The following is a 26,405-nucleotide window of genomic DNA, read 5'->3' as shown; positions in this document are numbered from 1 at the left end:
GCATTGTGAGTGGGTCGCGGCCGAGGCCGTCTCGAGCGCCGCCGTCTCTGCTCTCGCGCCGTAACCGCCCCAACCGCCTCAGCAATGGCTTCGGCAGACGTCGCCCGGCAAGTGGTGAGTGAGTCCTTCCCACCCGCGACGACAACAACTTGCACTTGTATTAGCCCCCCCCCCCCTCCCTCCCTCCCCCCCCACCACCACCACCGCGTAGGGGGGGGGGGGTAGCGTCTCAGAGCGCTTCACTGGAAGCGGGGGTTCCCCTCCGAGCCCGGGGGAGGGGGACTGGGAAAAAAAGGGAGAGAGAACCGGACAAGACGGGGGATTGAGGGAAGAGTGCTCCCGAGTCATCTGAACCTCCACCTGGAAAGAGAGACGCGGGAGGGAGGGAGGAATGAAGAGTTTACGGGCGATTTTTCCTTGTGTTTTTTTATATATATATCTCTACAAACTCCCAAAGGTCGCGGGTCCCCCCTCCCTCCCTCCCTCCCTCCACCCCACACCCCCCCAAGTGACTTCATGCCGAGAGCGGGTCGGTCACTGGTCCCCGAAATCCAATCTGTCCGAATTAACAGTGATTTCGCTTCGTTATAAACGTACTTTTTAAAACCGTGTGTTTTGAGGGGGGGACAAAAAAAGGTTAAGTCCGTCAGGGGAGGGGGCGGTGGGGGGGGGGGAGTCGGAGCCGGGCGAGACGTGCCACCGCTCAGAGGCCGCATTCCTCCCCTCCCGGGCCGGAGGGGAGAGGAATTCGGTGGGAGGGGACGGGAGGGCACAGCCCGGAGGGTGGGGGGGGGGAGTTTTAACAGGAGTTTTTCTTCCAACGAAGGGAGAGAGGGAGGGAGAGAGAGGGAGAGGGAGAGAGGAGGGAGAGAGAGGGAGAGGAGGGAGGGAGAGAGGGAGGGAGAGGGAGAGAGGGAGGGAGAGGGAGAGAGGGAGAGGAGGAGAGAGGGAGGGAGAGAGGAGGGAGAGAGAGAGAGAGGGAGGGAGAGGGAGGAGGGAGAGAGAGAGGGAGGGAGAGGTTTGATTTAACGTGATTTCTGTGTGAAATTATATTTTAAAAAATTTCATTCCGCCACCGCTGATCTTTTACATATATATATATATTTTAAAAAACTGTGAAAATACCCCCGCCCCCCCCCTCCCCCCTTTTTTTTTAAAAAAAAATTCAGTTCGGGCTTCCCGATTTTTTTTTGAAAAATGTGACGGGAATACTTCCGACAAATCCTGGTTTTAAGGCGGTGGTCGTAAGCTCTGCTCTATCTGGAATGTGATGGGGGAGGAGAGAAAAAAAATGTCTCAGCCATCTCAAGGGCTTTGCACCAGGGCTTTCCAGCTCCCTGCTGGTCTTTCACCAGGACCTTAAATAAAGTTACTGCATTGGTTGTTCCTTTATTTTTTTTTAAAAAATTACATTTGCCTTTTGAAAGCACTGTATTTTGATCCGTTTGTGAAGGCGATACTGTTTTGCCGAGTCAGTAAATGACGTGTACTTTTGCTTTGCACGTACTTTGGTTTGCTGGCAATTGATTTTGAAACCAAAGCCACGCTTTCACGTTACACAACCAGCCTCTTGCTCACCGAATTGAATTGCTTACATCTGACGAGGTATAAATGACCCCACCCAGCCTTTCGTTGAGGTGAATTTCCTGTGCGTACACTTTTCTTGGCATACCCGAGAGCATACATATCTATTTCCAGACTAAATGTGTCTGCGTTTTGAAAGTGTGTTTTCAGTTAGTATTCACTGATACAATACAAAATTACATTTTGGACGTCCCAACGTGTTGGAGAGTCATGGATTGGACGCCAATCGAGGGGTAAGGGAGGGTGGCCAAAATTGGTGGTGAAATTTTACATTTCTTTTTGTCATGATCCACCACTCTCATCCTTGCGCACACCCATTTCCCAAACCCTTGTCAAGTGTCACTGGCTCCGTGTCCGAACAGATCGACAAGATCTTCACATACAAATCTCTTCATACCCTAGCAACTCCCTATCTCTGATCTCCTTGTGCCCTACTCCTCATCCTGCCTCTACAATCAGCTGGGACGGCCCTTTTGCACATCCCATGCCCCCTCAGTGGAGTCCTGTAGCTCAGTGGTTAGTGCACTTGCCTCTCAAGCAAGAGACCTGGGTTTGATTCCCGGCAGGGCGAAACATTGGGCACGTTTCCTTACTCCACACACCTGAAAATAATCCCTTAAGAAAAAAAACAATAATTTGGTCATTCAATCCATGATTCTTTGTGGGACATTGCTGTGTGCAATTGGCTGCTGTGCTTCGCCCACGAAATATAGTCGCTCCACTTTACTGTATATTCTGTGAAGTGCTTTGAGATGTCTAGACATGAAAAGCGCTGTATCAAATGCAAGGATTATTATTATTCAATCATTGGTGGCCAAATTCATGGCTGTTTGTGAGACAATTGCTGTGTGCAGTTGTGCTACCATATTTGCTTATAAATACAGTCACTCCATTTCATAGCAAATCTTGTGACTTGCTTTGAGATGTCCTTCCGATGTGATAAGGCACTGTGCCAAATGCAAGGATTATTATTTTCAACAATAACCTTTCTTGCCTTTTATTGATGTTATTAATGTTGTTACTCTGCCAAACTTCCCCCTAATTTGCTTAAGTCTAAATGACAAATGACTACTCCACATTTTTCTTCCTTGTCAACTTTGTTGAAACTGAGAATTACGACACTGACTCCTACTCTTAATTAAATTTCCCATAATTTCAAATCTGTAGAAGGAAGGAATAATAAGGGAGGTATTCATTCCTCCTACGGATTATAGTCAACTAATCCACTCTGGACTCATCTTGTTTCTCGTAACAATGTTGTTACGCCTTGGGATGTCCCACTGACGTGAAAGGCGCTCTACAAATGTAGTAATAATAATAATATACAAATGTAATGTTGTTGTTCTATACTGAACCTTGGCTGTTCATACATGGTTTTAATTTTAAAGAGATCTGTGACTTTATTTGCAAGGTTGTAAACTTATTTGGTGGGTCCTGATAAAAATTCTACATTGTTTATGTAAACCCTTTGCTTTGTTTACTAAATAGGAATTCAGGTTTAAAATACTTTGTGTAGCTATTTTCTGTTTTTGGCCCTTTCTTTCCCACCTTGCCCCCAGCCAGTGGCAGGTATTGTTGCTTCTTACAGTGATGGTTATTATTAACACAACTAGAACATTTTTAATTTTTGTGCGTTCAGCATAACAAGCGCACAAGCACATGCCAAGATTAACACTCCTTTAATGCAACAATAAGATTTCCATTCCCATAAACATCAAAACGACAAATTATGAGTCTATTACCCAGTGACATTTTTGCAATTTGAGATATTCACTAGAAATAGTTTATAAGTGAGGACGGCTATTACTTTTCTACATTGTCCTGTCCCCAGTGTACAATTCTGAACTGAATTTAAGCAATCCTGAATACATTACTTTCAAAGAAATTAAGATCTTTGTACCATTGTTGTAAACAATATTAAATGAGTATAAACTGAAAGAACTTGAGATCGATCACCTTTTTATTCATCCTAGGAACAATTTTTTGGGGGTCAGCCAGGTTTTGACAGATGAGGAAATCCCATCACCATGCTTAACAGTATCGAAGCCAAGCTGAGATTTCCATGCATCCCACCTACATGTGGAAATCCTAGAGATAATTGTTTGAATGGAATTCCACTAGCTTCCTGGAGGGATACATCCTGCTTACGTAATTCCAGAAATAAGTTATGTACAGGTTGGCAAGAGCCAAGGTTTGGGGGACCCTGGAGGGTGCATTGGGGTTCTGCTGGAGTCTAACCAGCTAAAACCGCATAAGCTTGCAATTGCTGACTGGCAAGCTTTCCCGCTGCTTGTCCAGCTCGGGCCACCCTTACCTGTGAGGGCTTTGGCTTGCAGGGTTAAGAGCTGAGTGGGATGACTCCCTGTCCCCGGTGACTAGGAACACGCACACCTATTGTGATGTCAATAGCTACAGCTCAAATCTACTTTTTGCGGTTGTGATATGGAGACCATCCTATTTTTCAGGATGAGCAACAACAGTTTCTCTACCAAATGGATTCCTTTTTGATAGTGATGGATGAGGTCTCCGCCTTTCTAGTTGCAGAAAGCTTTATCATAGTGATATATTGATATTTGCAGAAAACATTAATTGAGGGATCTTTTGATATTCTTTGCGTTTGATACAGTGCCTTTCAATTTGGGAAGACACCTCAGAGCACTTCACAGGGTTCAATGTAAAGTTCAGTGACTATTTTTGTAGGCAAAATAAGTTATGTCACTATCAAAAGATAATTGGAGGTAAACCTCCCTAGAGAACTCTGAAAATAATGGAAATCCTTGACCAACAAATCAGCATCTGAAAGAGATTGAGGTATTAGCTTTTGGAGTTCAATCATTCATCAGCAATCTGTTTAAGATGCTAACCGATCTGCTGTTGATTTCCAACACTTTTTGTGTTTTTATTGCTTTTAAATTCTTTGAGGACATTTTGGGTTATAGAAAGATCTTGCTACAAACTCTTTATTGCATGGTCAGAAAGAATAATGAGCCAAAACATCTGGTCCATTTCAGTGCAGTCGGGCAAGTTCTTATGCGAACACCTGTTCAGGTAAAAATAAAATTGAAGAGCTACATTATCTTGTTTTCTTAACTGAATAAATTCAGTTTTGCTTTCCATTAAGTAAACACCTAAACCATATACATAATATTTACAAGCTATATAATGTGTTGTGGAAGTTGACCCCATGTCTACAGATGATATCACCTCTTGGTGACTACTGGGACTTGAATCCACAACATTCTTACTCTGAAGAGAGAGCATTAACAACAATTTACATTTATGTAGTACCCTTTATGCAGATAGCGTCTTGGAGCACTTACGACTAAATCCAACTGATACCGGGCTGATTTACAGTGCTTGTGAGAAGACTGTTGGTAAGAATCAGCATAGCTCAGTTCATAGCACTTTTGTCTCAGTCAGAAGGTGGTACGTTTAAGCCCCACATCAGGACTTTGAGCTTGTATGATCTGACACTACATTCAGTGTTTGACACCACTGCATTGGCAGAGGTGTTGCCCTTTCGATGAATTGGTGACCTGTCGACTCTTTGGGTGAACGTTGTACATCCAATGCATGATTTGAAACATGAGTAATCAACATTCAAGACAGATAAATGGTCATTCATTTTGTCTGCACAAATTGGCTGCTGCATTCATCTACAAATCCACTTTACTGACGTGTCAACATAAGGCATTGTAACAAATGCATGGATTTTTATATTTATATATATTTTTATATTCATTCAGTTAATATATTGTACTTTGTAAAGCTGATGAGATTTATTCTTTAATTTGGATAATAACTAGTTTTGTGTGTTGTAGGAAAGTAATTTATATTGATGAAGTATGAACTGCACTAATTGAAATATTTGTGGTTAAATGTGTAATTTAATGTGTCTGCTGGGACAATTGGTTACCTAAATAGAACAATTACCCCAACATGATTTTTTTTAATAAATCCTTTTAATAACTGGCTCTTTCATTAACTTTAGTTCAAATTTGCCATTGTGCCCTTATTTTTTTCCCCCCCTCTATGCAGTTTTGCAAGTTGTCAGTCCGACAAGCTCCTATTTCAGGCTCGAATTTGAATTTCTTTTTAACCTGGTTAAGTGGATTTCTGACTTTTGTTAGAGTATGTGTCCCCGCATACACAGTGAATTTCACATTTAAGCACAAATATTTCAATTTCGTTAGCAATGATTCAGTGGGGTCTGTATGAATGAACTGCGTAACAAATCTCATTGATAGGTTCCAATCCATCATTTGTACTGGAAAGCTTGAAGTTATCTCAAGAATGTAATTATCCAAAATGCTGGAAAAAAATATTTAAATATTTATACTAAAAAAACCTACCATTTCTGACTGCAACCCATATCTCAGAAACAGAAGAATCTGCAGCTGGCTCATATCTTGACTGATTCCACTTATATTGTTGTTTGCTCAGTCCCATCATTTTATTGCTGCAGGGAAATGAAAGAACTGTGGATTTCCATTTCCAGAATAAATCGGATTTATCTCAAGCATGAAGAATTTGTAACTCAAAGCTATCGCAGCAAGAGTGCTTGGTGATGTGCTCTCCTGTGTTTTTTGAACAAAAGTAGCAACAACTTAGGCCACTGCTTTAAACTTATTGGGAAGTTCATCACCCTATTACTGATTTATGTTTACTGGAACCATTCTTGAAATTCTGAGTGATGCAGAAAATGTGTTGTTTTAATCAATGCAAAAAACATTTGGTTAAATATGGTAACAGTGCACTTAAACATAAATTGCTGGAGAGACTTAGTTCTAAACACAGCTTTTTGATGTTTTGGATTCCCTAATGTTTGCTGTTTTAAAAAAATTATAAGCTGCATCACTAAATAAAGTAGAATGTAAAATGCTTTTATGTTTTTAAAGTTTTTAAATAAAAATGGTTCTTCTGTGTTTAGAATATCCATAAACAGTTTTAATTAGATTACAAGAACATTTTTTGTTGGCTCATATTGTTTCTTTACTTAGTCACACATTGATTTGGGTAGAGTTGTGTTTAGTTGGTTATAGCTATTTTTAAAATATTATTCAGCAAGCATGATTAATGTTGCAAAATTGTTTCTAGCAGGTTAGTATTGACTTTACACTAAAATCTTAAATTCTAGTGTTATAAATTGTAAGTAAAACAATGTAGTTGTGTATAAGCTTAGAGAATGTTTTAGCTTGTAACTAAGTTGGTGTACTTTTGTTTGCTTACAGAGTGAAAATGTCCGTCCACTTTCCCTGACAGGCCATGTTGGCTTTGACAGCTTACCAGATCAGTTGGTCAATAAATCTACCTCCCAGGGATTTTGCTTCAATATCCTCTGTGTTGGTAAATACTTTTGTCACTTCTATCTAAGTGTATAGTATTTGATGTTCCATGTTTTAATCAAACTATTGGTAGAAATAAAGAGCCTGACTATCAAATCTAAATCGTTACAACGAAGAGACACAAATACAGTATACCTTTTGTTCTGTTACTACAGACCAATCAGGACAGTGAAGCTGGATATACCAGAGCACTGCGTGAAGTGATAAATATATATACTAGCCAGTATATATTCAGTTAATGTTATTCATCTGCTTTGTTTGCCTGAACTATTGTTTAATACAACAATTTTCTTAGAAAATAAAAGCTTTCTTTAATAATTTTTAATATAGGAATTTTGTCTAAATAACTTGCACAATTTTTTTAGTGCTAGTGTGATTGATGATGATGCACAAAGAGGTTTTATCAGCAAATGTCTTTATAAATGAGATCTTTCACTCCACAAGAAACATTCTGACAAAAGAGGCTTCTGTGCAGTTACAAAATTCCTCTGCCGCCTTCATTCACAACATGTTCCACGTGCCATAGATGTTTCTAGGGAATTGCATGCAATGTTAGATGGTGGTTCAAAATTATCTTAAAGCAGAGCTATCCTTTTTGAAATCCCAACCATTTGGATCTTGGGGTGTCAGTCAGGCTCAATTGGGAGTACTCTCTTTTCTGAGTGAGAAGGTTGTAGGATCAACCCTCACATTCTGACTTTGAACTCACGGTATAGGCTGATAATGTTATAAAATGACTGATAAGCAATTCAGTTGTACTGGTATTTAACTGTACCATTGAGTATTAAAAATGGAACTGCAGGTATTTCTGACAATAGATTATGAAATTTATATAACTATTTGCACCTTATTTGACTATTTCACTACTGAAAGATTTAATATTTTCAAATTTGTTATCTTTCAAAATCTAATAATTGCTGCATCTTCCCTCTTGTCACTTTTGTTAATTTTAGTTCTGTTAAAGGACTGCATTAGGTCACAACTGATTTATTCAAGGCTCAGTTTTGTATTCCAGTCATGTACAACATTGGTTCAGTAATGTGCTAAAATGTAGTAATGATAAGACTTCTAAGCCTTTGAAAAATTTATGCTGGAATGCTGCAGTGCAACAGATTAGTTTGCTTTGCAGTTGTGTGCAGATGTTCGTTTTGTTCTATAAATTTAAAATCCTTTGGGAATTTTCAGTCAGTACGTTTTTAACATTCATTGTCTGTTAGTAGTATATCTAGTTTTACAATCTTAATGTGAATAAATTTAGATTAATTGTGTTCCTTTATTTTTAATACAATCCAAATTCTTTAATCTATTTTTTAAAATTCTTAGTCTGAATGTGGCAGCTTTACTTTCTAAAATTGATGATAGAAACTGTGGTTAAGCTTATGTGAATGTTCATCCCTTTCAAAATTATCCCAAGATATTTAGTTGGAGGGAGCAGAGGAGCAAGGGCACAACTGCTCAACATTTGAAACCATGTTATAATAATAATAATTCTTACATTTCACATAATAGACTGTATATTTTGTGGGTGAAGCGTAATTAAACAATTACATTTTGAAGACCACTCTTGGATCATAATCTTTTTGTTCCTTCTGCGGTACATGTTGTGCACTTACTGTGGCTAAGTAATGAAGTTTTTCTTATTCTTCAGCTCTAGCACTTTCTGCTTTCTAATTAAGCCTTCTTTTCTGCACTCCACCGTGTAACATTACTATGAAGTATAAAGTTCTCTGTGATTCCTAATCCTAGAGGGTCTTAGAACTCTTCTACAGGACAAAATGAAAATGAATTGTGGTAGATTTGTTATAGTAAAAGCATTGTTTGAACATTATATGCCATTTTGAAAAGAATGTCCTCTACCATCACATTTCCTTGATTTCCCCTATTGATCGCACACTCCTAGCTGTTATATTGGATTACTTAAATGACACAACTCGCTCTATGTTCCTTCTTATGAAATACGTGTGATGTTTCAATCGAAGCCTTTATATCAACCGCGGCCCAGAGCGCGGATATGAAGTCCATGTATTTGGTTGTATTGGAGTAAATATTTAAGTTTCTTTTTTCTATTATAATTTCAGGAGAAACTGGCATTGGAAAGTCAACTCTTATGGATACCTTGTTTAACACCAGCTTTGAGAATAATGAGTCATCGCATTATGAAAACCAGGTGAAATTGAAGTCCCAGACATACGAACTGCAGGAAAGTACTGCCCGCTTAAAACTAACCATTGTAAATTCAGTGGGCTTTGGAGACCAGATAAACAAAGAAGACAGGTAAGAGTTCTGTATGAACTAATATATAAAAAAATACATCTCTGGTCACCAGTAGGGCCTTTTTTTTTACTGCAAGTACAAACAGGAAGCTATGAGTATCTTACTCAGTGAAAATGTAAAAAAAAATACTGCTGGGAATCTGAAATCTTGTGAATATTACAGGTTACTATATCCACAAATCTTTCGGTACATTTGGAACAGTATTGTGGTTTTCCTCTTGTTCATATCTGATGATTTATACAAAACTTTAAATGCTGATGGGAGAATTTTTTCCTGATCATGATTTAGTAATATCATTGTTTGGCAATGGAACACTTCTGGCTTGAAGTCCAGATTGAGCACTCCAAACTTGGTTAGAGCACCAGTTACATGCATTGTTAAAGGAGAAGTCAAATTTATGATTAGATTATTAGATAGTTTGTAGATATGTTCTTAAGCCACCTGCATGGTACAGAATTTTCTTGATGGGGTTTCAACCTGATTGGTATCTTTATATTATATATTTGTTAGTTGGGGTAATACGACTATTAATAATAATCCTTGTATTTGATATAGTGTCATTGTGTTGTCTCAAAGCTATTCACAGGAATAACTATAAAGTGTAGACTCTGTATTTGGAGGCAAATGCAGCAGCCAATTTGGAGTAACTTTTGCTCCATTGCCCTTCCAATTATCTTTCTTAGCTCCCAGCTTCTGTAGAGGACTTGATTAATTCAGTCCTAGGGTTTCCATTTCCACACAATCCTTGCAATCTCTGAATGTTGCTACCTGTTTTGTTCTAACATAGAATTAGTTTCATGTAGATACTGACAAGGAGGACAGACTTATCCCCTCACATTGTGCTGGGTGCAAACAGATGTCAAGGATTTCTGGGATTATTTCCAGTGAAATCCAATTTCAATGAAAAATGCATTGTTTGATACAATTTAGCCTCAAGATCTCGCAGAAAGAAATAGACATTTTATGCAGAACTTTTATGTAGATGTTAATTTGTGTTCGGTATTCTGAATTTTAATTGTACGGTATGACTTTTTCTTAGTTATAAGCCTGTTGTTGACTACATTGATGCACAATTTGAAGCCTACCTGCAAGAAGAATTGAAGATTAAACGTTCCTTATACAACTACCATGACACTCGCATCCATGCTTGCTTGTACTTCATTTCTCCAACTGGCCATTCTCTTAAGTCACTAGATTTAGTGACCATGAAAAAACTGGATAGCAAGGTAGGTGATATTTAGGAATGGGATTCTGTTTGGTTATTTGTTAAATACTTTAGTTATTTGCTAAAATTACTGACTTTTCATGGATAGTAATGTGCAGCTTCAGTACCATCAACTTGCTCATGATGATTATAGCATCCGGAAGCATACTCATCTATTTCACTTATAATTTATATTTTAAATATATTGATACAATCCCAATATTAGCACATCTGCCAGCAGTAATTCAAATTGAGGAAAAATAATTGTGAGTTTGTATGAATATGTTGTACAAAAAAAGCAGGTCTTTCAGCAATGTGATTAAGTGGAGAAACATTTTTTCCAATGTATTTATGGCATTTGTATTTTGCTTTATTTATAAGCTAAAGATGCAGCATTCTAAGCATTACAAGGTTTAAGCATTTTTTTAGTCCATTGGGGATGATTGACTTGTTGAAACCCATCACCCTGCTTTAGAGCAGGGGTCTCCAATCGGACAATCGCTGCTAGGTGGCATCTCGCACATGCTCAATTAAGACCAAGAGGAAGTATAGCAATATTTACCACAGTTTAAACATTAAAGTTTATTCTGTTATTTTGAGATACCTGAAATACTTCTTGCATCTGGCCTTGCTTTTAATTGGACTCAGTAACTACGAAGTTCTATCGTTCTTTTTTCTTGTCTTTTTAATCATGTGCTAAAGTGCCACTTAGCAGCGATTAACCAGTTGGAGACTCCTGCTTTAGAGTATCCAAACCAAACTGAGCATGCATGCCACTTACACATGGAAATTTCCCTGTGTCCTGAATGGAATGCGCGCACTCTCCCTGGAGGAACGTACACTGTTTCCACATGTAATTTCAGAAAGTATTAGGCACAGTTTACAATAACCACAGTTTGGGGTCCCCATAGTGTGCATTGCAGTATTTTTCGAGTTTACCAAGCAAGTTCAACATTGAAAGTGCTTGTCTAGCTAGGATCACCCTACTTTTACGGCTTTGCCTTGCACAGTTACTAACAGGAGCTGAGTGAGAAGAATCTGTATTCCCAATGTCTGGTCGTCCCCTGAACATTCTCAACATTCCACCAATGAACCAAGCTGGCAGGTGTGACGTTAATAATGGGAAGACAGTTGTGTGCATTCAGAAGTTATCTTTCTAAGTTTGTCATCTACTCATTATTTGTGAGTATATATTTTTTTTGTCATTATGTAGGGACATTCCCATATTCTGTATCTTAAGGAATTCTAGGAATTTGCAGTACGCATGTGTGACCAAAATAATCCAAACCACCCAAATTCAGATACCTAAGGGTCAGGTAACTCAGCAAAGACTTGATTAGAACCTGTAATCAACTAGTCTGTACGTCATAGTGCAGCAGTGAGTGGTATTGTTTCCAAAAGGTCATCAGTGTAGCAGTAAGGTTCCCTTTCTAATTGATTTTTAGTTTAAAATCATTGTTCAACATCTATCTCAGCATTAGGGGATAATCAATTAAGTAATGAAGAAAACTGTAATCCAAAACAAAAGTAGTTTGTACAAATCACCTCAACCTTTTCATTCATTCTTGATGAATTCAGGTGCAAATTAGTTGCATTAACTTTAAATTCATTTCTAATGAATATAATTCTGTAAACAATTTGGAAGCATTTATTTCACATGAAATGTGCTGCATTAATGTAAGTTGCTCCACCCTACTTTTATAATCTCCTCAAGCCCTACCAACCCAGCCACTGCCCTCTGCTCACTAGGCCTGCTTCATTTTCTCTGCCCTACTCACCCCACCATCAGTGGTTTGGCAATCAGCGAATCTCCCTCCAGTCTTTGGAAATCCTGCCAGAGTCCCTTTGACTTGCACCTTACCTTGCCTCCTTTAACGTTGCTTCAAGACAGTGTTTTGGGGTATTTCCTCTCAGCCCCCAGCCTCAGCTTGGTGAAAACCCTGAACACCTTGGTATGTTCTCCTGATGTGAAAGGTTGTATAAATGTAAATTTGTGATTATTGTAATTATGAAGTTGATTTATACTTCTATGTTATCAGTCACCCAAATATCCCTCTCAAATAACCAATTGGCATATTCCAACTGCTCCTCTCAAATAACCTTTTTTTCTTTCTGTGCATATACGGAACACCAAACAGATGTTTTATTGTGCGATGATCCTCAGAGGAGTAGGTTCATTGCTATTAATTTGTACTTTGCAGACATGCATTGTACATTTCTGAAACCATTTCCTCTAAGTGTGTTCAAGAATTAATTCAGGCAGCCTGAGCCCCAGTTTATGCTGTATCCTTGGTAGTGAAATTTACCAGCAAGTTTTCAATACAAGTATTTTCTTCAACATTGGAAGTATTTTTTCTTCTGTTCATTTTGACTAGACCAGAATTAGTTTTAGTTATGTGGTGTCACTTAGATATTAATAAGAAGCTAATGTTCCATGAGGTGTGTTGGACATCTGTTACTATAATGCGATACCTTTAATTGTAGTTCATGCCAAGGCTTAGTTTTCATATACACTATACTTAATTAGTTTTAATTTATGTATTAGAACTCTGAAATTTTTTAAATGTGTATAATGATAGAGAAGATGTGTACCTGCAAAATATTAAGCTCAGTGGTTAGAGCACTCGCTTTGCAAGTGAGAGACCTGAGTTCAATTCCAGGCAGAGGGCGAAACCTTGGGCAAGTTTCCTTACTCCACACGCCTAATAATAATCCCTCCAAAAAAACAAAACAATAATAAATTGGTCATTTTCAATCTACGACTGTTTGTGGGACATTGCTGTGCGCAATTGGCTGCCGCGTTCGCCCACAAATATACAGTTAATTCACTTTACAGTGTGTTCTGTGAAGCGCTTTGGGACGTCCTCCCGACGTGAAAAGCGCTATATCAAATGCAAGGATTATTATTATTATTGGATTTGGAATTCTTGCTTGTTTGGTTTGGAGACTCTTAAGCATTGCGATGATTTTACACATACATCGGATACTTGGATTTCCACAAATGCTAGATACAAAACTAAGTTAAGCAACGATTATGAACTCTATCTTCATACAATTGTTTTCATTTCTGATGCAAATGAGATGCTAAAATATAAATACAATACAGTCAAATCTTTTTCAGCAACCACTCAGGGGACTGGACCAAAGCGTCTTTATTTAAGGGTGGCCTCTAAGTGCTCTGAGACGCTAATCTGCGTGGAAGGTGCTATGTAAGTGCAAGTTGATATTGTTGAGCAAGGGTTCTTTGGTTCATCAACCAAGCCCTCCCCAAATTTAAAAAAAAACATATCCGAGGCTCACATGTAGACTACTGTTAGGCTCCCAGTGCATTTACCAATGTCGCCTCAATGGTGAGATGGGCAGTTGCGGGCATCCTGTGGGCTGTTCAGCATGGGCCTGTAGAAATTGGTAATACAGTGACAGGCAGTAATAGAGGTGGTTGCTTTAACAGGTTTGACTGTATTACAGAAAAAATGCTACAGCACTTCTGATGCTTGAGACTGACTGATCTGCTTCACTCCATAATCATTGTTGGAATCAAGTCAACCCTTTGTGGGGATCTCAGTAGTATGAGTTACTGACTCAGAGGGGTCTGTGGTCCTCTCGAGCACCGCTGATCACAGGGTGGCTCATCAACAGGATTTGTAGAGGGAACTTGGGAACAGGGATATTTCTCACTCAGCTTAAGCCAAAGCTGGTAAATAATAATACCTCTTGCATTTGATATAGCGTCTTTCATGCTGGGAGGGCATCTCATAATATTTCATGGAATTTACTATAAAGTGTAGTGAATGTATGCTTTGTAGGCAAAAAAAAAGCCATAGTAGCAGGAACCCTTTGGAACTCCATCCCACACTCCCTTGGCCTTGCTTCCTCCGTTGTCTCCTTCAGGACGTGCCTCCTCTTCGACCGTGCCCTCCACCCCTCCTGATCCCAACCCTCTGCTCGGGTGCAAATCCCTGACTATCCAGTGTCTTTGGACGTCCTTCCGACCTGAAATGTAATTTGTTGTTGTTATTTGCAAACTGTGCTCTCAATGCCAAGCTATGCCATTTTAACTGGTTAAATGCTAGCAATACCTCAGTGCGCTGTGGGGATATAATAATAATCCTTGCATTTGATACAGCGCTTTTCACGAACTCTAGACGTCTCAAAGAGCATTACAGAATATACTGTAAAGTGAATTGACTGTATATTTGTGGGCGAAACACGGCAGCCAGTTGCGCACAACAGGGATCCCCAAACCTTGGATCTTGACAACTTGCACCTCATAACTATTTCTACTCGGTAAGCCATGTACATCCCTCTTGGGAAAGACTGCTTGCCGGGAAAGAGAGTTCATAATTGTTTACTTAATTTACTTTTGTACCCAGCATATTGGAAATCAAGGTACCTGACATATGTGGAAACCCATCAAATGCTTAAGTGTTTCCAAACTAAACTAAGAGTTCCAAATCCAATAATTTGCTGGGTACAAATTTTATTCTAAATGCACATAAATTTCCAGGCACAGGTGGCATGCATATGTGAAACTATCTAGTCGAATACACTTAAACATGATGATAGGTTTCTGTGTATGTCATACCACACAGAAAATGAGAACATTGGGTCCACACCATTATTTAGAAAGCGAGAGAAGGAAAAGCTAAACAAATGCAGGCCAATAAGTGTAATATCAGTGGTGGGAAAATATTGAAATAATTGAGCATTTGGAAAGGCATGAACTAATCAGGCCGGATCAGCGTGGTTTTATCCAGTGCAGATCTGACAAACCTGGGGTGTTTTTTTTGACGAAGTCATTGAAGTACTGGACAGTGGAGAATCATTGGATGTAATCCATATGGATTTTCATTTGATGAGGTTCCACATAAGAGATTATTGAATTAAATCAAGGGGCATGGAAACATTGTGACATTGATGGGAAATTGAAGCCAGAAAGACAGGATAAAATGCATATTCTCTGAATGGTGGGCAGTAGCATTTGGGGTTACGAAGGGGGCAGTAATGAGGAGACTGAGTTATACAGAGAAATTCTAGGGCCATATCTGTTTTTCAGTTTGGTGAGAATATTTGAGAATGCTCACTTATTGCTTTATTTTTTTCCTTGAAGTTATTATGAAATTTATTTTTATTTCTCAATTGAATTTTAATAATCTTTTAGTTGTGTTTTATTATTTTGCTCTGAGCAGTTACATTGTTCACGGTATCTTGGTTGTATTTTCTCCTCCGGACTTGCTGGGATGTCAGCAGATAAACTCATTTGGCAGTCCTCTTTCTCCACACACACACCCCCCTACCCACCCTTAACATGCAAGAATGTGTCTGTTTAACCTTATAAACTCCTGAATCATTACTTTGCTTTCTGGCTTCTGATTGACTGAACAAACTACTTATTTAAAAAAAAAACAATTCTCTGAAACTTGCTCCTGTTCCAAAATAGTTGGTGGAAAAGAACCAAGAGGAGGAAGAAAGAATCTTATTTTGATATCTTTAGAGAAATAAAGTATAGATAGGAGATTAGATAGAAAAGAAAATTGAACTAGATCAAGAAACAAATGTCTAAAAGGATGTTGACAGAATTAAAATGTCCAAATATTCACAAGATTGGTTTGAACGAAAAAGGATGTTTAGCCCATTTCATCTCAACCTTACAGAATACCCACTCTTCCATGTTCCTATCATAGCCTCACGCTGTTTTTTTTAAAAAATGAGTCCAACCACCTTTCCTGACATCCTACCGAAGTCGTTCATTGCTCTCTGGGTAAAGATAATCTTCCAGGTGTATGTCCTGAAATTGCCCTTTGCAGCTAAAAAAAAATTATGTCCTTTTGTTCTACTGTCTTGATGCATCCTAAAGTATTGTTCTAGGTCTACTTTTTCAATCCCATTTTAAAATGTTATACACCTCTATAAGGTCCTCTCTGAGCCATCTCTTCTAAGACTGAAGGAACCTAGCTGGTTTCATCGTTGCTCACTCTTAATACTGCGGATCATTTTCGTTGTTCTTATTTGCACTGCCTCTATGGCCTGGGCAGCTCTCTTCTATTGTGCTAACCAGATCTTTACATCGTACAGTAAGTGCAACCAAACCAGAGCGCTATAATGCTCAAGTATGACATCTGGGGATCTGAACTTGTCCAATTTGGCAATTAAGTACAGTATCCTATTATGTATATTATAATAAATTGTACAGTTAGTAGTTCGGAGGAATAATGTTCAAACTACTCAAACAGATGTAAGCAGATAGTTGTGATTCTATAGTGTTTCATCTTATAATAATAATCCTTGCATTTGATATAGTGCTTTATTACGTAATTGAGTTACCTCAAAATTCATGTTTATGACTGTCACAGTACATGAACTCAAACATACATAAAGTTGCTTGGCTCAAAGTCTGGAATTTGCTGACGAGTTAAAGGGCAGAAATCTACGTCGCTATATTCATCAGAAGTGCCTATGAAAAAATGTTCTTTCGTTATTGAGCAATCTTCAATTTCATGATATTTACATTATGATATAGTAAAGTTCCTGTATTTGACAAAGAATTTCTCCTACTTTTTTTTAAATGTAAGTAATAATAATCCTTGCATTTGCTGTAGCTCCTTTCACCCACGAAGAAATCTCAAAAGTGCTTCACAGGATATACTGTAAAGTGCATTGATAGTGTGTTTTTGGGGGTGTTTGCATCATTGAAGTATTTGGAGGAATTCTAATACGTAGTTCTTTTTTTTCACAGGTGAACATCATTCCTGTTATTGCAAAGGCAGATACAATTTGCAAAAATGAACTGAATAAATTTAAAATAAAGATAATGGGTGAACTGGTCAGCAATGGAGTCCAGATATATCAGTTTCCAATAGATGATGAAACAGTAGCAAAAGTTAATTCAACAATGAATGTAAGTTTGCAAACTATAGCCGAATCTATAAATCTGTATGAAGTAATGTATTTGCATCTCTGATTTATAGAAAATTGATGGCCAAGAAGGTTACATTAACTGAGATCATAATTGTTCTACTATTAGAGCCTACATTTGTGGAGAACATAAAATAAACAGTTTGAACATTTGTACAAAAAAAATGCACTTTTAGCACTTTTCTATCGATTGCCAAAGGAACATTATTGGTAATGTTATTGGTAGTTTAAAATTAAAGTATTTTTATTTGTTAAGTCATGTATTTTTAGGGAAAAGGGAAACTATATACTCAATATTGAACTCAATGTTGTGCAAACAGTGTTTAAAACTCAAGTTGTCTTACTTTCGTGCCTAATGCTGAATGCCATTGAATTGCCAAACCTTTGTTGATTAATATGTAAATTGTTTTTACCTTTTAATTAGGGGCATTTGCCTTTCGCTGTTGTAGGAAGTACAGAAGAAGTGAAAGTTGGGAATAAGATGGTTAAAGCTCGTCAATACCCCTGGGGAGTTGTACAAGGTGAGATCTAAAATGGATGGTCCACTTAATAGTTAAAATGAGAATTTTGCCATGGGTTGAAGTATTGATCAATATTAGTTCTTCAAAGCGTTTGATTTTTGTTAGATTAAGCAAAGGGAGAACGGACTTTCAATCTGTTGGACTCATTAATGAACCTGAGTCAGGCAAGTCTGCAGCAGTCCAGGGCACTGTTCATGATTGACAAGCCTGCTTGTCTCATCAATAAATGCATATGCCAGCTGGCACTCAGGATAGGCAGCAGAAAGCCTACTGTTCAACATACTTGGGCAAGTTTTCTTACTCCACACGCCTAATAATAATCCCTCCAAAACAATAATAAATTGGTCATTTTCAATCCACGACTGTTTGTGGGATACTGCTGTGCGCAATTGGCTGTCGCGTTCACCCACAAATATACAGTCAGTTCACTTTACAGTATATTCTGTGAAGCGCTTTGAGACGTCTAGAAGACGGGAAAAGCGCTATATCAAATGCAAGGATTATTATTATACTGCAAGGATGTGCAGGTTTTGCTGCTTCAGTTCCAGCTGTAGTCACACTGCAAATCAAAAACTTTGTGTTTTCTTGGAACTCAAAACTTGGCAAGGGGTTTCTATGCATATCGGATAACTAGCTGAGTGAACAAAGTACAAATTACTCTTGACTAAATCACATTGAAAGACATTGAAAGATCTGCATTCTCAATGTTTGCCTCTGAGTGACTACTCCTGTGCCATTTAATGTTTCTCCTATTATGATAGTACAAACGTTCTTGGTATTAGCAAAGACTGATTGTAGTCTACAATTATATTTGGGCTTTCACAATGTTCCTTCAAACAGTTGACTCTAATTTTACTGTTGGAAAGAAAGCATTAAATATCGGAAAGCTAGCATTTAATTTTTGAAAATTTAAAGACTAAATGCAAATATATTCTGCATTGTTTAAAACCAATTGATGTTTGACATCAGAAAAAGTAACAGTTTAATTTTGTGTCAGTTGAAAATGAGAACCACAGTGACTTTGTGAAGCTGCGAGAGATGCTTATTTGTGTGAACATGGAAGACTTGAGAGAACAAACTCACACCCGACATTATGAGTTGTATCGTCGCTGCAAGTTGGAGGAAATGGGATTCAGAGACACAGATCCAAATAATAAGCCTGTTAGGTAAGAGAGAAAAAAATAAAGATATTCCAAATTCCTACATTTTTGTCCTAACCCATTGTAAAAGAACAGAGCTGCTACTTTTATTACCATCAATCTTTTTCAGCAGGTATTGATCCAACCCATTTTGCAGGCACCAACTGACAGTTAATTCATCTGGAAACCTTGTTTTGGTTTACTCCCAGAAACTAACTTGAACAGACTTCACCTTAGCACATAGAAGTCTGCTTATTAAGGTCCACTGCATAACCAAGTCCCAATAATTTTTATTGTTTCTTCCAAACCATATTGAATGCACAAATCTGAAAGTTTCGAACGTTGTTTTACTTACTTTCCTGATACCTGGTGCTCACCTTCAAAGCCCTTCATGGTCTTGCCTCCCCCCTACCTCTGCGACTTCCTAACCCCCTACCATCCTGCTCGCTCCCTCCACTTAACGGGCTCTGGCCTGCTTCACGTCCCCTGCCTCGCTCACCCCACTGTTGGTGCGTGGGCCTTCAGCCACTCTGCCCCCACCCTCTGGAACTCCATCCCGCAGTCCCTCCGACTCGCTCCCTCCCTTGCCTCCTTCAAGACCCACCTCAAGACCCTTCTCCGACCGTGTTTTTGATCTCCCTGCTTTCCCTCACCCCTGCCCTCCACCTTCCCCGACTCCCAGCTCGGATCTGAAACTGTCTGTCCAGCACCTTGGGACATCCTCACCACGTGAAAGGCACTATACAAATGTAATTTTGTTGTTACTTTCTCTTTTTTCCCAAATAACTTAGTAGACATCAAACAGGCTTGTAAATAATATTTCCCCATACCAGTCCACTTGACTGACTAAAAGACGACACCAAGATTGTATTAAACATTTAAATGGCTGATACTGACTAAGAAAATTATTTGTGGGATTGGAAAGGTTTGCTTCTAATCTGGTTACTGCTTATTAGAACTATATTCATGAATCAGAGCTGCATCCAGGTGTATTCAAGCCTGCTAAGGAATGCAGGAGTCGAGCTGTTGGGGAATTCCTGTTTTTCCTGTAAACTTTCTACAATGCATCAACTATCCTAACTGTTTACTCAACTGTGTGTGAGGAATTTACATTCCAGGCATTTTTACCTTGAGAAGGACTTAATACACTTGTTGCTTGAGACTCTGTCTTACACCTATTTCATGAGAAATATTTCACTTGATATCAGAAATGATCTGGTTTAACTATTTTATGCTCCTCATGCGGAAGAACTTCAGTTTGCAGTTCTACAAACCTACTAAGATGAGGCTTAAAACCGCACACAAAATACTTGATCCTGCTCCATTTCAAGATTGTTATTAATTTAGATGACTATTTGGAAATTAATCTGAACTACTTAAAAGAATAATTTGCTCTTTTCTAAAAAATTAACTATTGTAGTTTTGCATTAGTATGTTATGATGTAATATTTTTTAATGTTCTACTTGACTTGCCACGGAATCCTAAAGCTCTTTCAGGAGGAAGGTCACTTTTTGCAAACCAATTTCCAATATTCATTGTTCATATACTGAACAAAATGGATCAAAGTTCAGTTCTATTTACATTTGAAGCAACCAATCAGTTTACATTAACACTATTCAACATTCTGTAACTAATCCACTTAAACATTGTTTGATATTATTCAATCAGTAAAGCTACTTAACTAAAACTAACATTTTCAGTATAATGACCATTAACCTTATTTGGATGTTTAAGTAAATATACTCATTAGAAGACTCATGTACTGCTTTCACAACTCATCTGTAATTGAATTATACTGAAATACTGTGGCATTTTTAACTTAATTGTTGAGATGGGTTTAAATGAATATTACTGCATCAGCTAATATTTACATAGGCTCTATGCAGACCTGTCGGTGTGCGTTCTTTGCTTTGACCTTTTTGCCCTTTAGTCTAGAGTAGAGGAATTGGGTTAATACTCGTTCACTCAGAATATCTGAGGAGAATATTAAATCAATTGCATTGTATTTCACTGCACTGTATACTGGTGAGTGACTCAAGAATATAATAATACTAATAATTCTTCCTTCTGCAATCCCTTCAGCCTGTGTGTTAGTCTGGCTCAGTTGGTAGCACTGCTCAATTACGAGTCAGGAAATTGTGGATTCAAGGTCCACATCAATCCACTTTAAACTCATAGCCTAGGCTGATGCTCCAATTCAGGGCGAGGTGTGCTGTATTTTTGCCATTGTTCGGATGAGACCATTAAACTGAGATCTAGTTTCCCTGCTCACATGGACATTAAAGATCTTGTGTCACTCTTCGAAGAGAAGGGAATTTCTTCCCGTGTACTGGCCGACAATTTCCCAAGAAAAAAAAGGATGGTTCATTTTATGGATGTTTCTGTTCTTTGACCGTGCCTCCAGTCATCCTCTGACCTCCATCCCAGCTCAAGTGCAAACCCTTGACTGTCCATCACCTTGGAACATCCTCCCAAAGTGAAAGGCACTATATGAATGCAAGTTGTTGTTGTGGGATGTTGCTATGCGCAGGTGGATATTGCATTTGCCTACGCTTTGCAGGAAATCAATCCTGTTCTGACGAAAGGTCATAAACCTGAAAAGTTAACTCATTTTCTTCTCTCCATGGATGCTACCTGACTTGCTGCGTGTGCCCAGCAACTTCTGTATTTATAATCAATCCTATGAAGTGCTTTGAGATGTTTTCCCAAAGGTATAAACTATGCACAGCAATATCCCACCAACGGCCATGTTGTGAATGACCGTTTTATCTGGGTAATTGTTGCAAGGATTATTAATGTATAAGCATAAACTGTCCCTCTTGGAAGAAGAGGAAGAAGGTCAACAGTCTTTGATATTGATTGATGTGGTGTTTAAAAGTTCAGAGTATGTATTAGGCACGTGGTCCATAGCAAATCAAGATTGGAAGGCATGCATGAAGATGACAAACCTCTGACTTGGACATAACAAATTGATATTCAGTGTGACAAGGACACATCAGTGCATTTCTATTAATTTGTCTTCTAGGTTGTGCACAAAAATAAATCTATTATACTAATCTCCCTCCCCCTCAGCCTTCAGGAAACGTATGAAGCAAAGCGAAATGAGTTTCTTACTGAGCTACAGAGGAAAGAAGAGGAAATGAGACAAATGTTTGTGATGCGGGTCAAGGAGAAGGAGTCTCAGCTGAAAGAAGCAGAGAAAGAGGTATAGTACTAAAATATTTGCTTGATTTTACAATATTTAAGGTTGCTCAAAACTGATCATGATCAAAATTGCTTGTATTCCAAATGAGAGATTATTCCAAACTCCTCATGCAGCAACAATAGAACTTCTTTTGATTTTACTTGTGTTCATCTGTTAATGTAAACCATTAAAATGATTGTCAGTCAGCATCTAGAAGGGAAAGATTTTTTTTTATTGCTGCAAAAGGGTGAAACAGGCTATGAGCATCTGATGAATGCTCAATAACACCCTAGAACTTACAATTCATGCGGTTTTAAAAACTTCCATTCTAAAACGTACTATCTTTTTTGATTCCTTACATAATGGGTACAAAGAGAATTGTTTAGAAAAAATTCAAAAGATCTCTCGTAAAAATGATTTATTTTAGATAATAGGGTATTTACCACGACTTATGCTATCACAACTTTTCGGTCAGCCTGTACAAATTTTTAAATCATTTTAGTCTCACAGAGATCTTTTGATTTTTTTAAACAATTCTCTCTGTGCCTATTATGTAGGAAATTAAAAGGAAATGCTTTATGAAACCTGCCCTGAAGGCTCCGGTTAAAATTTGAGCAAGGATGTGAACTGAGAATCATTTGAGATTTGCTGCCATCTTGTGGAGTTTCAATTATGACCTTTTTTTAATATCTTAACAGCTGCAAGATAGATTTGAACATCTAAAGAGAATGCACCAGGAAGAGAGAAGGAAATTGGATGAGAAAAAGAACTTCTTGGATGAAGAGATAATTGTATTTACCAAGAGGAGGGCTGCCACTGAATTACTTCAATCTCAGTCTTCATCCCAAACAAGTCTCAAGAAAGATAAAGATCGCAAAAAGTAAGTGCAATTAATGTGAACCAAATCAAACTGGTTTTTAATACATCCTTCTTTTGAAACCAAATACAGTAAACTCCTGATATATCATCACACCAAGGGAAAATTGCTCAGAACTATCCAGGGTAACTATGTTGACATGAATCCTCTAGGCTGCTAATGGGTGCTGCGCCTGGGAGGACCTACACCAACCCACGTTGCATCTGCACAGAACTCTGTGTGACACAAAGGCCCTGTCCCCCACGATTGTCAGTTTATTTGTTAGAGCTTGTTTAAGTTACGTACAGTATAAATTTATGTTTTGACATATGCGCTTATAAATGCACTTATTTTCTGTGTCCTATCGCTTATTTCTATTGCTGTATTCTACTTCTCGGAAGATGTAGTGCTGAAGAACAAAGATATTTTACTTCCAGGTTATACAGAAAAACTCACTTAAGTTTTCTTTATAAATCATATAATTGGTTAAGTTGTACATTAATCCGAGTCCAATTCAGTTTCCTATCAAAACCACTTAGATTATTTTGCACTATTCGTATTAATCGCCTCCTAACTCCCCTATCCTCCATTACTCCCACACTTACCGGCTGCATTGAATTACCGGAATTGCCGAAAGCGCATTTATCATTTGTCCGGCTACATTGAATCGTGGGAAAAGTAGTCTTGACCATCACCGCATGTCCACTGCAGTGACAAAGTACCGCATGGCTGCATTGTCTTGTATATGAGCTGTGTAGATTATTAATTAAATCAGATTTATGAAAATTGCAGAGGCTATTGGTGCACCATTGGATCTGAATCTTGTTTTATTTTACTGAATGTATCCTCTTGATCTTCTTACATGGTTTGGGAAGATTATGCTTTTTAAAATGACTTTTGCAATATATTCCAAATGTTAATTTTTTTTTAATGTTTGCCTTTCAGTTATTAATTTTCTGGTTTGCTGCACAGTGCTTGTACCTCTTTTTATATGGTAAGTATGCTAAACTGCCTATTAGATCCTGTACCTTCTGAACTGTGTGAACACAGTAGAAGTTCAGCTGAAATTGTGAAATGTGCGACGGATGGAAATTTAAAGGGCATTAAACCTTCTTTTATTAATAAAAGTATAGAGGAATTAAATTTTTTTGATCCTGTGTAAATGGTTTGGTAACTAGCATTTTAATTGAGGAAACGGTTTAAGTATCACAATGATTAGTGTGCCATGGTAGTATGCAGAATTTGTATCCAGTTTCTCTGTTCTCTGGATTTCTAATCTGACCTAGGAGTTGGGAGACATGACACTCCTTTTTAAGAAAATTCCAAAGGTCAATGCCGTGAGGTCTTTGCATTTTATGGAAAGCACGTTTCACGTTGGGAGGATTCTCAAGCGCTTCCAGGATTGAAGTGTATATACAGGAATTATAGGCGTCCACAAATGGTGCAATCACAGCACAGTGCTTGTTCATTGTTTGGACTAATTATAGTGTTCGATCTTTACATTGGGTTGAATAGTTTAATTGAGCTATTAATTATACAAAGTGGTTTGTGCTTAAAAAAAGTAACATTAGTGCCCAGTAATTTTAAATTTAATTTCATCCTTATGAAAGAGCCTTTTCAAGAGCATCATGTATAAGTGAGCTGCCTCGCATCTTTCTCCAGAGATGATTGGCTGCCATTTTGAAAATCCTCCCAACCAAGCATGTGTCAACTTCCCAGAGCTGCCTCAGCTCCAAAAGCTGTTCACTATTGAGTGAATATTGTCATTACTTCATGTCACTACATTTGTATTCCTCAGCTGCTGTATTGGGAAATAGCCAGATTTACTGCTTCATTTCACTGAATTGTAAGAACGGCTGCTTCTATTTCAATTCTGTATAGTTGCTCTAAGTGCACTCCTATAAAAAGCCTGTGGATAGAATGACACTTCACTTTTTTTTCTTTGATATTTTCCCTTTTCACCAGTACCTTGGACCCTTTGAAGAAATTAATTAGGGGGATGATCAATATCATTCCTATTATGTTAGAATGTTACTAGAAATATAATAGCATATTCCTTTTTGCAAAATTGGGCCTTTTCTTAAAAACATTTTTTTACAATAGTGATCGTTTGTTTCTGCCTTCTCTGCTCCATCTAATGTGAATCTGTGTGGAAAAATCTAATGTTTATAACTGAAAATAGTTACCTATTCTGGAAAACAATAAGCGATCTGAACTCAAAATGGCTGAATTGATGGCATTAAGAGAGATAGAAACAACAGCAATCCTTGCATTTGATATAGCACATTTCTCAAAGCGCTTCCAGGATTGAAGTGTATGTACAGTATTTATAGGTGTCTGCAAATAGTGCAATCACAACACAGTGGTTGTTCATTGTTTAGACTAATTGTGGTATTGGATCTTTACATTGGGTTGAATAGTTTAATTGAATTATTGATTATACATAGTGGTTTGTGTTTAAAATTACTGGACACTAATGTTACATTTTAAATTTAATTTCAGCTTCCTTATGAAAGAGCCTTTTCAAGAGCATCATGTATAAATTCTAATCTGCTGAACAGCTAGATCTGTGCCACCCCTTCTTGATTTCTCCTCACATGCCTGTCACTTTTCTTTTGCTTAAATGGACGAAGACCATGGTAATCTACATACAGATCGCCTAATTGGTGCTAAATACAGTACCGGCATAGCTGTAACATAAGCCATATATTTAGTCTACCAGGATTAGGATTCTGATCCTTGTTACAGGACTTGTTTTGCCTAATATTCAAAAATGTGCCCTTCAGGGAAATGTTATATTTAATTTGATTCTAATTTTATATCTTATAATATTCTTTGTTTTTCTTACTGTGCCTTAAACATTACGACAAATTATGAAATATTATAGATTTTATTAACCTGTACCTTTTTGTATTGTGGTTTGTTTTCATTGGGTTTCCTCTTAAGGTTTTACGACCTTGAATCAAAGTGGCAGGATGCCAAGTTTACCAGTCTTGAGAGGAAAGAAGTGATTAGAATTCAAGTATACTTGAGCATGCACAATCAAGGTAGTGTTCTTAGCCATAAACTGTGTGCACATTTTGCACTTCAAGGAAAAGTTTTCAGTTTAAGCAAAGCTTTTGAGGCGCCAACTTAAATTGCTGGAAGTGAATAGCATACTATTAAATGCTGTTGTCTAATGACAGCAAAGTTACACTACATGTTTTTCCAAAATTTGCAACTTTGCCTAAACATTTGCAAGCTCAACAATTTCACTGATGTTTAAGTAATTAATGTGCTGCATATGTTAAATTCAGCTATTGAAATTATGAGAATTAGGTTTGCAATTTTAAGTACATATAAGATCTCTAACAAGCCCAAGAAAATTTAAATAGAAAGAAAA

General features: G+C 37.9%; 1 protein-coding gene across 1 annotated transcript; it reads left to right on the top strand.

Annotated features, from left to right (window-relative positions):
* sept10 (septin 10) lies at positions 1-26,405 on the top strand. The gene is made up of 11 exons (XM_042334172.1): positions 1-114; positions 6,816-6,930; positions 9,008-9,203; positions 10,243-10,429; positions 17,144-17,305; positions 17,747-17,843; positions 18,841-19,009; positions 22,056-22,188; positions 22,866-23,047; positions 23,969-24,017; positions 25,526-26,405. The coding sequence occupies exons 1-10, from the start codon at positions 85-87 to the stop codon at positions 23,973-23,975; spliced, it is 1,278 nt and encodes a 425-aa protein (XP_042190106.1). The 5' UTR covers positions 1-84; the 3' UTR covers positions 23,976-24,017; positions 25,526-26,405.

Source organism: Callorhinchus milii, unplaced genomic scaffold, assembly GCF_018977255.1.
Source record: "Callorhinchus milii isolate IMCB2004 unplaced genomic scaffold, IMCB_Cmil_1.0 Scaffold4, whole genome shotgun sequence".
NCBI classification, from domain to species: Eukaryota; Metazoa; Chordata; class Chondrichthyes; order Chimaeriformes; family Callorhinchidae; genus Callorhinchus; species Callorhinchus milii.
Note: the sequence above shows the minus strand (reverse complement) of the source record. Positions and strands in the feature narration are given on the sequence as shown.